Raw genomic sequence first — 13797 nt, 5'->3', positions numbered from 1 at the left:
CCTGCCTATTCTTCTTTCTCCTTCTCTACTTTCTGCTAGCCTGTCACAGCTGGAAGAGTCTAGAGCCTAGTTCAGTTGAAGGATATCTCCATATCTCTTCCTCTCTCTCGCTCTCTCTCTCTCTCTCTCTCTCCCTCTCTCTCTCTCTCTCTCTCTTCCACTGCCCTTCTCTCTTCCTCTTCCCACTCTTCTCCCTCTCCGTCTTTCTCTTCTTTCTAGCTAGCAAGCCTGTCAGCTGCAAGAGCCTAGGTCCTAGCTCAAGTCTAGAGTCTCTGCCTGTCTCTCACTTGCTCTCTCCCTTTCCTAGCTTAAGTGAGAGCACTGCTGACTAGGCAAAGTCACCTTTCACATGGTCACTGCGTCACTCCTTTGATATGCCGCACACCTTGGCGGCTATTTGATAACGTTTACTGTTGCGTCATTACGTAATTCGGGCAGCATTTATATATATATATATATATATATATATATATATTATCAGCGTTATCTGTGGCTCTGGCTTTGACTTTGGGCTCGGAGCATGTCAATGGCAAATCGAAATGCCAATTACAACTCAATCGCTGTGGCAGGCTGAGGCCGAGGCCGAGGCGCAGTGCATGCAGGCAGCAGGAGCCGAGCCCAAGTGCTTGAAGCCAGGGCTAATTGATTAGCCATTAACCTCAATAGGGATGCGAGCGAGCGAGCCAGCAACACCTCACACACACACACACACAGACACACACTCGGACACACAGTCGTCGGCTTAATTAGGCTTAATTATGGGCTCTGGGTTTCTGTGAGCAGCGAGCTGGGTCGAGCCCAAGTAGCCTGCCAAACACTTTCAAGCCACATTAACAGCTCGTTGTTGTTTGTTATTGCTCTGCAATAAAAACAGCCAGCAGCAGCAGCAGCAGCAGCGGCAGCGGCAGAGCGAGATGGGCATATGAGGAAATTGAATTAGCTGAGCGCGTTCGGGAAAAAAAAGGAAAGAAAGAAATAATGTGTGGCCCCTTGAACAAAACAAACAACTTTCGGTCAAAAGGTGCAAGTTTTACACGTAACGATTTGCACGAAGCTACGCCAGCCCAAGCAGAGGCAAGAAGAAGCAGCAGCAGAAGAGCAAGAAGCAGAAGACGACGAAGAAGAAGAAGAGGCAGCAGCTACAGCCGCAGCTTCAGCTTTGGCAAACACAAACGAGAGCAAATCGTTTTGTTGTCGAGCACAGCTCGAGCTACACACACAGCCGCAGAGGAGGTGCCACACACACACACATACACACACACACGCGCCCAGGAATATAGAGGATGGGGCAGGGGGTGGGGCGTTGCTGTGCGCGTGTGGTGGGCCGATTTGTTTTTAGGGGCCAAGCGTCTTGGCTCCAGTTGGCGCTTGCGGCTATGGGGCTATGCGTCGCGACTCGAGCTCCGACTCTGGCTCTGGCTCTGGCTCTGGCTCTGGCTCTGGCCATAACAAGCTGCCAACAACTGGCGCCAAGTGCTCAATAATGTTAACGAGCTATTCAGTTAAGACAACAACAGCAACAAAACCCAAAAAAAAAAAAATTGAGAGAAAAGAAAAGAAAAAAAGGAGCAGAACAGAAACGATGCCAAAAGGAGCCCAACTAACCAGGCAGACGTGCCACGGCCTCAGTTGCCAGTTGCATGTCCCATGTCCCATGTCCCATGTCCCAGGTCTCAGTCCCAAGTCTCTGTCTCAGCCTCGTTTCGAGTCTCGTTTGCTGCTGGCTCGCAAATAAAAAATAATTTGCAGTCGAAAAAGGCAGTCGAACGTGGTGGGGGGAGCCAAGGCGGCCGGCTCAAGGCAGACGAAGGCTGCAAGACGTGGGCTGGCTTTGGCTTTTTGCCACGGCAAGTGGCCCGAAACGTTTGTATACCCTGTAAATGTGTATGGCTATTAGATATACATAGAGAGAGAGAGAGAGAGGCAGAGCGAGCGAATTAGGTTTTCCTGCTGCAAAAATATTTCCTAAGCTCACACACAAAAAGTTGTCAAAGTTCTTATGGGCAGCTTCAGCACTCCTTGCACTCACACAGCGTATGCTTGCAGTCGTGCATGCCCAGCTGGCGCATCTTTGAGGCTGCTCTGCCCACTTGCTGCTGGCCCCGCTTCAGCTTTTGCAGCTCTCTAAATAGAAACATCGCTGCAGTTCGTTCAGTTAGTGCCTCGGCCTGTCTCCCAGTCAGTCCGTCGTTCGTCCGTCCGTTCGTCCGTCCGTTCGTCAGTTAGTCATTTAGGCAGTCAGACATCAGTCAGCTTGTTAGCCTCTGCCCAGAGTCAGTCTCCTCTGCTGTTGGCCCGGGCTTGTTTGGGGGCCTTTTTGTTTTTGTTTTTGTTTTTTATCAAAATGCAGGCGCAGCTGATGATGATCTGTGAACATGAACAAGACGTTCGTTAAATTTGATTCATGAGGCGCTGGCGCTCGGCCAGAGTCGCAGTCGAAGACGGCGTCCAGAGCAGCGATTGAGTGATTGCTACTTAAACTTATAATTTTCATATTTGTGTGTGTGTGTGTGTGTGTGTGTGTGTGTGTGTGTGAGGGTGCAGCCCTTTACTTGGGTGGTTAGCTGAGGCACAGAGCCTCAGCCTGGTCGCTGATCGCCCCGGCCTGGCCATGTAATTTTCGAGTTTGCGCATTGCCACCAACATGGCCAGAACATGGACTAAGGCTAATCAACAAGCCTCGGTCTTAGCCATAGCCTTAGCCTTAGCCGTGGCCGTGGCCGTGGCCAATTTGAATTTCGGACTCGACTGCGGTCGAACGCCAGTCTGGAGCTGGAAACAATTTGCGGCTTGGCGCCACTTGATAACCTGGCAACGACGTGGCGACTCCGCGACTGATCGCCGTTTGGGGTTTTGTTTGCTTTTCGCCAGGCACTGATAATGATGATGATGATGATTGTGATTGTGTGCATGCCCATGTGTGTGTGTGTGTGTGTGTGTGTGTGTTGCACATTTGTGGAGCCTGCTGGTGGGCCCCCTGAGAACCGCTGCTGCGTTTAGGCTTTATGCCGTGCTGATTAATGTTTTATTTGATTACCCAGCCAAAATGACTTGTGCTCCATCTCACTCTAACCACAACTCTTTCCCTCTCTCTCTCTCTCCCTCACTCTTTGTGCTTGCAGACAAATGTTTCCGCAAATGAAATTTCGTGTTTCGGGTCTGGATGCCAAGGCTAAATACATATTGCTACTGGATATCGTTGCGGCGGATGATTATCGCTATAAATTTCACAATAGGTAAGTGTGTGTGTGCCTGTGTGTGTGTCTGTGTGTGTGTGCATTTCAATAAATAATGCTCCTTTTTACAGTCGCTGGATGGTCGCTGGCAAAGCGGATCCTGAAATGCCAAAACGCATGTACATCCATCCAGATTCGCCCACAACGGGTGAGCAATGGATGCAAAAAGTTGTTTCATTTCACAAATTAAAATTGACCAACAATATTAGTGATAAACATGGATTTGTAAGTACTGTACGTCTTCTTTGTTTACCGCATTAGTTATTTAAGCCCTAGATCCTGACAACAAACACGTATCCAAATAATACACAATATATTTCCTTTTCGTTCTTATCTGTTATCATTCATCAGTGAACCACGGCATAGGTGCTACAAAACTTGACAGGTATCAAGTATTTCGGAGTAGTTCGTTTTGTAAATTGGTATTTAAAACTGAAAATTTGTTGGAATTTGAAAATTTGAATTGTCTTCGATGTGGTGTGTATGCTAGGAGAGCAATTCGGAGTCATTCGGAGTTATTCGGAGTGATGTGAATAATGCATTTTTACTTACAATGCATATTTTGTATGGGTTTGACATATTAAAAGTGCTTAAAGAGTAATTCGGAGTAATTCGCAGTAATGTGAATTATGCATTTTTACTAGAAATGCGCCTTTTCCATAGGTTTGACATTTTATAAGTATTAGAAGAGTCGTTTAGAGTCATTCGGAGTAATTCGGAGTTATTCGGAGTTATTCGGAGTTATTCGGAGCATGCAATTTAGTTCGTTTTAAGAGTTTGTAAAGCTTTTCATATCGATTTGTGCTCAGTAAACAATTAGGAGTAGTTCCTAAAATTTCGGAATATTTCGGAGTTGCTTCTAATATGATTATTGACATATTTTCACAGTTTAGATTGTGCTCAATAAGTTTTGGTAAGTGATTTTTCTAGATTCCAAGTACTGGAACTGTAGATGCTTTTCTCGCTCTCGCGCATTTCCGCTGTTTGCTGACAGTTTGATGAACACGTGCTGCTGCGGCTGCTGCGGCTGCTGCTGCTGACTTCAAAGCGAATATTATCTAACTATATCACACATATATACATGCATATGTATGCCTAAAGAGGAAGCTGTGCCGGCACCTAACACTCCTCTCCAATGAGAGTCCCTGCCCAGCTGGCTTATCAATGCAGAATTTGCGTAGCTGGCGAATGCTTTAAGCGGTGCCCGGTGCCCACTTTGAAGTATGGCAGTCAAGCAGCCAAGCAGCCAAGCAGCGCCACAGGCCAGACAGACAGACAGACAGAGCGAGTCTTATCTAAAACTTCTCACACGCACGGATAAGACGCACAAAAAGACAGGAACGGCGTCTATGACGACGACGACGACGACAACTTTCGTTTCGTTTCATTGCTGGGGCGCAGTGGGCGCGAGCGCCAAACAAATTGGCGGCTTGGCTTTTGGCGCTGGTGCTTGGTGCTCGGTGCTCGGTGCTCGGTGGCTGCTCGGTGGTCAGTTTGTTTAGCCGCCAAGGCCGCTGCTTTTGAACTTTGCCGATGCCGATCGCGTAAATTTCATCAACTGCTGCGCAAATTTTGCAGTTTCTTTTCTTATTGATCAGGCGGCGACGGCGGCGTCGCAACGGGTGGGCAAAAACAGCGCGCAGCGCTCAATGATGGCGACGCTGGCGGGCGCCATGCAGTTTTGTCATGTCTGCTGGCCCGGCTGCCCGCTGCCCGCTGCCCGCCGCCCCCGCTCGCCTTGTGCTGTGCTTTGCCTTTTTGCATGCCAAGTCATAAATCGCGCGCGCCGAACAAGACGGCGCAGACATCAGCGAATGCCATAAGGGCTACAACAACATCGCTGTTGTCTCTGTGTGCGTGGGCTTTGGCTCCTCCGCTAAGTAGCCTGTGTTGGCCATTAATTTCGCTTAGTTCAAACGCCGCGTGCCGACACAAGGCGCTGCGTGTGTTCCCCGCCCAAGACACGGCCAGGGGGCAGGGGGGCGGCAGAGTGAGAGAGAGAGAGAGACAGAGAGAGTGTGCTCCAACAGCTGTTGTCGCTCTCAGCAAACGCTCAAATCTATAATTTAACACATTTTGCGGTCAGCGGACGGCACCTGGAACCGAGGTCAGCCCCACCCACTGCACCCGCGCCCTTGCGCCCGCCTTTTTCTTCTGTTTTTAATACTATTTGTGCCCGCTGGCTGCGTGTCAAAACAACAGTAAGTCGTTGCCACCCGCCCACCCCCACCAGCCATATAATTGCTCACATGTGAACTGAGCTGCATGCCTATTTGACCTGCCAACCTGAGCCGACATTGAAATGCACTTAGCTTGGCCAGAGCAAAAAACGCGCGCGTTTTAAAACGCCCCGAGCACATGTGTGTGTGTGCGAGTGTGTGTGTGTGTGTGTGTGTCGGCCATGTTGCGGCTGTCGCAACCCTAAAATACAAAAATTATTGAAATGAACCGCACTGGGGGTTGGCCTGCTCCCGCTCAGTGCCTGGTGTCTGAGGTGTTGCCTAATGCGTTTAATTGTTGTAGCTGGCGCAGTGCCTTTGCCAATTAAGCGGCCCCAACCAACCAAGGGGCCCATGCCCAGGCCCATGCCACACTGTGTTGCCGAAACTCTGCCTGGCAGCACTTCAAGCCGTTGTCAAGTGGCGGTCCAGCTGCAGCGCCAAGGACCTAACGACCCAAAGTGCTGCAGCAGCTCTCCAAGTCTCTTTGTCTGTCTGTCTGTCTGTCTGTCGGTCTGTCTGCGCGGCATTAGTTTCATTTATAGTTCAAAGCATAGTTGGCCATCTTCAAATGGCATCTGCAGTGGCTCGTTGTGTGCTCATTCAGCCATGGCCAAGTGGTCGACGCCCTTGCGCAGCAGACCAAGCGCAAAAAATTTATCACAGCCAAGTTGACAAATAAACTGAAGTGGAGTTCCATTTCCGGTTCTCGACGGGCCCTTGAAACGCAAATCAAATTAATTGAAGCTCACATGTCCTGTCAAGCCTTTTCAAGCCTTATCCAGCCTCAGATCCTGTGCCAGCTCGGGCTGTCTTGAAACAATTCGCTTAGAAAATCAAAGGCGGCCCGCAAACTCATGTCCGCCCGTCTACGTGTGTGCGGGTGTGCGAGTGTGCGGATGCATTGAGATATGGGATATGGCCAATTTGTCTGTCATAGCCAGGCAGGTAGTCTTCTTGTCTTGCCTGCTAGGTGTTGCCCAAAATACAACTTGAAAGGCTGCTTTGAAGTTGACAGCAGACCCCGTGGCAGAGACCACAGCCACGTCCTGACCCTGGCCCGTGGCTGCTTTGCCTCCATTTACAATATGAAGCCAATTAAATGAATCAAGCAACTATTACATATATATATAGATATCTATGTGCACATATATCTCTAGATATCCATATATATATATATTTAGATTCTAGATGCTTCTAAACTTGCCGCTGTGAGTTGACAAATCAAGGATTTTTTTATGATAGAAAAAATATGTTTTCATTACCCCAATTGGGTCAGAGAATACTTGGAAGTTGGCTTAGAGAGTTTGAAGCTAGACGAACCCAAACAATTTCTATGCTTTGAAGCAGCTGAAGACTGCTTAAAGGTGAACCAAATTTGCTTAACGCCATGAAAAATTTGAGTTCGCGAAAAGTTTTCTCCTGAGACTTCACTTACTGCTGAGCAAATGATCTGTTGGCTTGGGGAGGTTTTTCTTTCTTTCAGCTTTCTGCTTGAAAGTCAAGGAATTAGACACATATGCCTATTGCATATGGGGTATATATATACCTCTTTATATATATATTTATATATTATATATATACCTCTTTAGTTGATTGTCTTGCTCGTTGTCTGCGAACATTTTTGATAGCCAAATCTTTGCTCTTTAAGGCAAATCTTATCCCACTTTGCTGCCCCTGCTCAGCCTAAGCCCCTTTCAATAGACACTTTGGCCATTCTTAGCCATCCATTAATTGTGGCAAACTTCTTTGCATTCCGTCAACTAGACATTTGGTAAAAGGGTCTGCCATGAGTAGTTCATGGTTCACATGGGCAATGGCTGCTGTCGCTGGGAAGAGCAACTCTCTGTCTCTCTCACTCTCGAAATAAAAGCGAAATTAGTTGCTACCCTTGGCGGCGCTCAACCCCTGAGTGCAGGCCTAACCCCTAAGCTATTTAATGATAGCTCTGCTCGCTGGATGATTATGATGTTGTTCTTCTGCTTCTTCCTGCTGTTGTTCGAGAAGTCCCTTGTCTCGTCCGTCCGCACGTCCTTCCGTCCCTGTGTACCTATAAATGTCTGATTTCTTATCTAATGCCTAATGCCATCAATTGCGGCGCTGCGGCTCACTATCTAAGCGTATATCGTGACGCCGAACGGCGCACGCACCCAGGCACCAGACCAGGGGACCAACATACATCATGCCATCAGGAGCGACGGGCGACGGGCGACGGGCGACGGGCGAGAGTGCAAAGGGTATCTTGGCAGCTTGGCTACAATAAATAACCCAACAAAAAGAAGAATAAACCCGAAACCCATTGGCTATCAGTTTGCGATCAAGTTTTGTGCTGCTGCTGCTGCTGCGGCAGATTAGGCAACAGCAGCTTGAATCGTGTCCTGCGCGCATCCTTTAGATTTTGTTGTTGTTGCTGCAGCAGCTGTTGCAAGTTCTCCGCTCCGGAAATAGTTGCCTTAATTGCTTGCATATTTTTGGCAAACAGTTTTACAAGTGGATGCCACGCCCTGCCGCCCACGCCCCTCAATTATTCGTTCTCAGCCCTCTGTGCCACACGCAAGTGAGAGAGAGAGAGAGAGAGAAAGAGAGCGAGTCGCCTCTGGCAGCATTTTAAGAATTTTGCTCAAATATTTTCATAGTTTTTCATTTCACAGCTCGACAATAAACCACCTCAAGTTCATCTATCTACTTCAGTTTTTCATATCAGCTCAATAAGAGCTGAGTCTGAGCTATGCAGCATAAAGAGTTTAGCTTCAGTGGACCAGCTAATGAAAAGCCTTGCGCATTTATAGACTTTGCCTCACTTTGCCTCTGCAAGTTCATGCTCTCAGCTTAGGCCAAACTTCAATTCGAAGCGCGAGGCCTTAGCGCTTAGGCTGCTCCTGCTCTTTAGTGTCTGTCGCCTTTGGCCCATCTCTAGCTCTGCTGATCTCTCGGTGTCTCTCATTTCTTCCCTTTTCTTCTCTTTGCATCTTGGCGTCTTTCTAGCTTTCATTTTCCTTGCTCTGTGTCTCAAAAGATCCTTGTTTTCTGCCTTCAATCTTCGTTGTTTCATGCTCGTGTGCTTCCTTCTCTCTCTCTCTCTATCTTTCTCTCTCTATCTCTCTATATGTCCCTCTCTTTCTATCCCTTGAAATTCTTCCTTACTTGCTTCACTCAATAATTTTCTCCTGCTCTGATCCTTGTTCCATGGTCTCATCTCATCTCTCTCTCTCTCTTTGCTTTCTCTCTGCCCTCTCTCTCTCTCACCAACTCTTGCACTACCTCTCTCATTGCTTAAAATCCTTCCCTCCTTCTTTGCTTCCTTTCTTCCTTTCTTCCTTTCCTGCTACCTTCCTTCCTTCACTCTTAAGCTCTGCTCTGCCTCCTTCGCTCTCTTTTCTCTTTGCCCTCGTCAAAATTGTAGCTTTTGCTCACAGTTGGCCTAGCCTAGCCTAGGCTAGCATATTTTAGTTAATTTGCAATCTTATCAGACGGTTGCCTTGAGTGGGCAAGTGTTAACCTCAATTGCGTACAGCTAGCTACACGCAGATAAACGAAACGCCAGCAGATGCCGGAGCCCAGCGACTGCGCCCAGACATCTGTCAAAAAGCGGCACGCGGGCTCTGGGCTCTGGGCTCTGGGCATTGGGCTTTGGGCATTAGCATAATGCGAGCTGTGACTTTTTCGAGTGGCGTTGACGTGACCGACGGTACTTAAGCGCACCACTCGGCGGTGCAGTGGTTCGTTTTCATTTTCGTTTTCATTTTCATGTCTCGTTACCAAATGTGTCAACCTCAGAATTTGTTTTGCTGCGACTTTGGCGCTAAAACTTGAACATTTAGTTTTTGCGCTTGTTCTACCTTGCCCACCCCCTCGCTGTGGCTGTGGGTGGGGCGTTGAAACTTATTAACATATTTAATGTTTTTAGCACGTTGCGTTTTGGGGCCCAGCCCTGCTTGGACCTGGCCCTGGCCCTGGCCCTGGCCCTGGCGCCAGTCCTATATATTAGGCTAGTTAAAATCTAATAAAAACCTGAGCATGCCTCATAAATTTCAATGCCCCATAAAAAGCGGTTGGCAGGGGGAGGGGGCGCGTCAGTTAGTAGGGGGTTGGTTTAAGCGCCTAATGGTGAACGCGCTTTTATGTTAAATTAAACCGGGACGTTGACTGTGATCCGTGATAAAACAAATAGAAAAACGCCAACCCCGCGGCCCAGTCGAGGCCAGGCCAGGCCAGGCCAGGTTCCCAGCTCTCAGGTCTCAGGTCTCAGCTCCGAGGTCTCAGGTATGAAAAGGCATGGCCGCATTTTTGACTTAATTTCGTTGTCGTGTAGAGAGACGCTGACGAGGTGGCAACTACGTTGTCGCTGAGGTGCGACAAAATATCACAAATAAAAATACCTTTTATGTTTTGGAATTTTTTAATATTCAAATCAAGTTGACGGCCATGCGAAAAATACGAGTGCTCCGTCTCGTGTGCAGAAACGAAAATAAAAAACGAAAAATAACTGGAAAAACAATTGCGTGGCAGCGGCAACGGCCAAGTTTTTCATAAAAAACAGCAGAAATATTTCCTTGGTATTTGGCACACGCTGCAATGATGGCTGCCAGTTGGCCAGAGATGTGGGCTGAATGCTTGGCTACTCAGTCTTAAAGCGGCGACTTAAAGCTCTCGCAGACAATAGAGAGTGAGTGAGACAGACAGGCAGAGAGAAGCAGCAAGCAAGAAACTTCTTGGGATTCCAATAGAGTCTAGAGTCAGAGTTAGATTTCAGTAAGTGTTTGCTCTCAGCTTAAGCAGAAAGAAACTTGAATGAAGATAAATGTGAATTAGATAAGTTACTGCATAGATGCTTATGCATGTCAGAAGCTTCCAAAGCTTTAAGATTATAAACTTGAGAGTACAACAGAGAAACAGCTAAGGCAGAAGTTGCTGGAAAACTTTGAGGAAAAAAAGAAGCTGCTTTAAGATGTCAAGTCTAAGCCATGAAAGATCTGAAGCAAGTTGTAAGAGACTGGCTCAAAGACTTTAAGCAGCATTTGAGCAGCTTGAAGATCTGTGAAATAAGTTGAATGAAAAGCAGAGAACAAAGGGCAGATCCAGGCCAGGCTGAAACAGTGTGCGGCGATCGACAACGGACTAAGAGGCTAATGACTTTCTTGAGCGAAAACTAATCGCAGACAAAACAGGATAAGAAAAGGACAAGCCGACATCAAGCGAGCGGCCGACAGATGTCAAGTGAGCTGAATGAATCTCTGAATGCCGCTGCGAGCTATGAAATTGGCAAAGTCAGCCAGAGACGAGGGCGAAGGGCAGGCAAGCGGGAACGGATCCTAAGCCGCCGTGCCACAAAGCCGTAGGCGGGCTGAGCTGATCAGAGCGGAGCGATTAGCAAACCGCACAAACAAGATTAGAGACGCCCCCGTTCACGTTGCGCTCTGAGTGCAGTTGCGTCTAATGCCGCAACAACATAATTTGCGGCCAGCCATCCCTCCATCCCTACCTCCCTTTATCCCTTTGCTTTCTTTCTTCTCATTTACTTTTCGGTTTTTGGCTCTGCTGCATATTGCGCATACGCCGCATTTGACTGGCAGCTCCCGCCGGGAGGGCGCGCACGCTGCAGGATATCAAATGCTGTCGGCGTCGCGGTCGACGTCGCCGTCGCCGTCGGCTTCGGCGTCGTTCTGTGCATGTCCAAACAAATGCTTAGAAATTGAGGCCGACGACAGCTGAAGACAAATTTATTATAGCGCCGCGTTTCCGCTGTGAGACGTTTTGTCTGCACGGCGTACACAATGCCAGTCGAGGCGCTCCCTCTCCCTCTCCCTCTCTCCGTCTCTGTCTCGCTCACTCTGCCGCACAATGGAAAACGGAGCAAATCTAACGATTAAGTCGTCTAACAATGCCTAAAAAGTAAACCCCGGCTTTTGTCTCTGCCACACGAATCTTGGCCAGCAAAATGAGCAGCAGCTGCTGCTGCGTGGGCAATGGTAACAAGTTCCAACCCCACGCCCACGCCCCAAAAGAGGCACATCTCCAGCTCTGGCAGCGCTTTTGTTGCCACTCGCTTCATTGTTGCCAAAAAAAAAAAAAAAAAAAAAAAAAACTGAAAGAATTAAACGAAGCTGAGGCCAAGAGGGTTGCAAGGGCCGGGGCAGGGGCAGGGGCAGGGGCAGCTGCTGTCAGCAGCTCTTCCATTAGCCGTAAGCAAATAGACAAGCTTGACTTGAATTTCGGCATCGTCGCATTGAAACGGAAGTGCAATATTTGCTGCCAGCGCCATGCAAATAGATTTCTAAACGCGTATCGCAATACCCTGCAGAGGCAGCGAGCCTGGGCGTATTAGCTGGCCTTGCGCTGCGTTCTGTTGCTGCCGATTCAATTAAGAGTCTCAATTTACTTGATCTCAATTACAGGGTATACGGCAGTCGTGGCTTTCCTTGGGTTTAATAGGCTTTTGCTCTGTTGTTTGCCAAACAAAATTTTGGGCTTTGTTTGTTTTTGTTTGTTGTCTTTTGGCTGTTTGAACGGCCAAATATGCCAAGCGCCACTCTCTCCCTCTCCCTCTCCCTCTCCCTCTCCCTCGCCCGCTCTCCATCTCGCTCGCTCTCGCATTATCTTTGGCTTCGTCTTAAGTCTTAGGTGACAGTTAAACACCTTAGAAAAAGCTACCTTATTTTCATTGAAGCTGAAATTTGTTGCTTGCATTTGCATGCACTTCATAAGTTGACTTACCTGTTGCCTACACCTGGTGCCTGAGCACCTGTAGACTGTCTCGCTCTTGGCCACTCTGCGCTGCTGTTTGTATTTGCCTTTGTTTCTATTTGAGTTTGAGATATTTGTCCGCTCGTCGCTTGTTTAAATTCATTTCTCCGCTGCCCCTCTCCCTCTGCCTCCCTCTCTGTGTCTCTTATCTGGTTAGATAAGCCTGGCGCTAGCAGACGGAAGTGCTCCACATTTTTCGTCTTTAGTCTTTCCCAACAGCTGGCGCCGCTGAGCTAATCAGCCTCAATGGCAGTTGGCCACGTCTGGCCTCTTGTCCGCTTCTCTTAATCTAATCTTGCTGATCTGCAGAACAGGTGAAAAGCACTTAGCCAGAGTCTCTTCCGAAATCAATGCAACTTTTTGAGCTTTCAGCTCGAGCTGAGCTTTTTAAGCAACTTCAATTCGAATTGTTTTCATGCTCACTTTGAGTGAACTTAAAGGGTTTTAGGGCAGCTTAACTGAGCTCTTCTAGCTTACCTTTTTTGCTTAAGCTAAAAGTTGTAGCTTAGTGTATTACGAAGAGCAGCTTTAAGCTGCTTAAAGCTTGTGCTGAGAGCTTTTGCTCTATCGTGAATCTTGTCTCTATATCTCGATCTCTCTTTATCTTACTCTTTCAATCTCTGGCCTTTGCCTCTGTCTCTCACTGCCTTTCTTTCTCTCTAGTCGATCCAATCTCTGCCTCTCTTTTTAAATTTTCTCTCTCTTTTCCCGCTCCCGTTCCACTCACTCTCATTCTCCCTCTCCGCCTTCGTGCCGCACCCACAATTTGAGCCTAATGCGTGCTGACACTTTTATTGACTGACAAATGTCAAATGCGTTTGCTGTTTGATTATTGGTAGGCAGGTGAAAAGGTAACAACAGCAACAGCAACAGCAGCAGCAGCAGCGGCAGCAACGGCAGCAACAAAGTTGCTTTGGGGCTTTGTTTTGTGCAAACGTCACGCAAATTGTGTGTTGGCTCATTAAGAAAAGCTTTGCGCGTTGCTTTAGATGATGATAATTGTTGTTGTTGTTGCTGTTGTTGCTGTGTGACATGATTTTTGCGTGTCACATGGCAAATGGGCAACATTGTATCAAACAATGCGTCAATCATTTCGCTCGAGTTCAGTTTGCTTCGTGTTTAGCACAAGTTTTTGTTGCTGTTGCTGTTGCTGTTGCTGTTGCTTTTGCTGTTCTATAAAGTTGCTAATAAATATGTTTATGCATAAACAATAGCAACAGCTAGACAACTATATTGCCTGTAATTAAGTTTGTCTACAACAACTGAAACCTGATTAAAAGCGCGCATATGGAGAAAATAATAAAAAATACTATTAGCGCTAATTAATTAAATTAATTTTACGCTGCGAGCAGCAACGTTTATTTTTTTCCCATTTTACCTTTGTGTGTGTTTTTTTCGAATCTAGCAACTCTCTTTCTCTTTCTCCAGTTTGGCTTTCAATGCGCGCTCACAGAGTGCAGCGAGTGGATTGGTTTTTCTGTTTATTCGTCTCTTGGCAGAGTCGTCTGCCTGGCTGACTGACTGACCATTCGTATCTCCGTTTATCTGAACGTCTGCCGAGTTGTCTGCCTGTCAGTTCATCCGTCCTTCCTTCTGAT

The 13797-nt window shown here is 47.6% G+C and overlaps 1 protein-coding gene across 1 annotated transcript in view; it reads left to right on the top strand.

Annotated features, from left to right (window-relative positions):
• The window catches only part of LOC111596796 (optomotor-blind protein), a 77877-nt gene that overhangs the window by 31312 nt on the left and 32768 nt on the right, over window positions 1-13797 (top strand). Inside the window, exons 2-3 of the mRNA XM_023311156.2 lie at window positions 3123-3236; window positions 3308-3470. Of these exons, the coding sequence (XP_023166924.2) occupies window positions 3123-3236; window positions 3308-3470 (277 nt within the window). The remainder of the gene's footprint in view (window positions 1-3122; window positions 3237-3307; window positions 3471-13797) is intronic.

This window comes from Drosophila hydei, unplaced genomic scaffold (genome assembly GCF_003285905.1).
Source record: "Drosophila hydei strain 15085-1641.00,03,60 unplaced genomic scaffold, DhydRS2 tig00000339-arrow-arrow-pilon, whole genome shotgun sequence".
NCBI lineage: Eukaryota > Metazoa > Arthropoda > Insecta > Diptera > Drosophilidae > Drosophila > Drosophila hydei.
The sequence above is the reverse complement of the archived record's forward strand: the minus strand, read 5'-3'. Positions and strand labels throughout refer to the sequence as shown.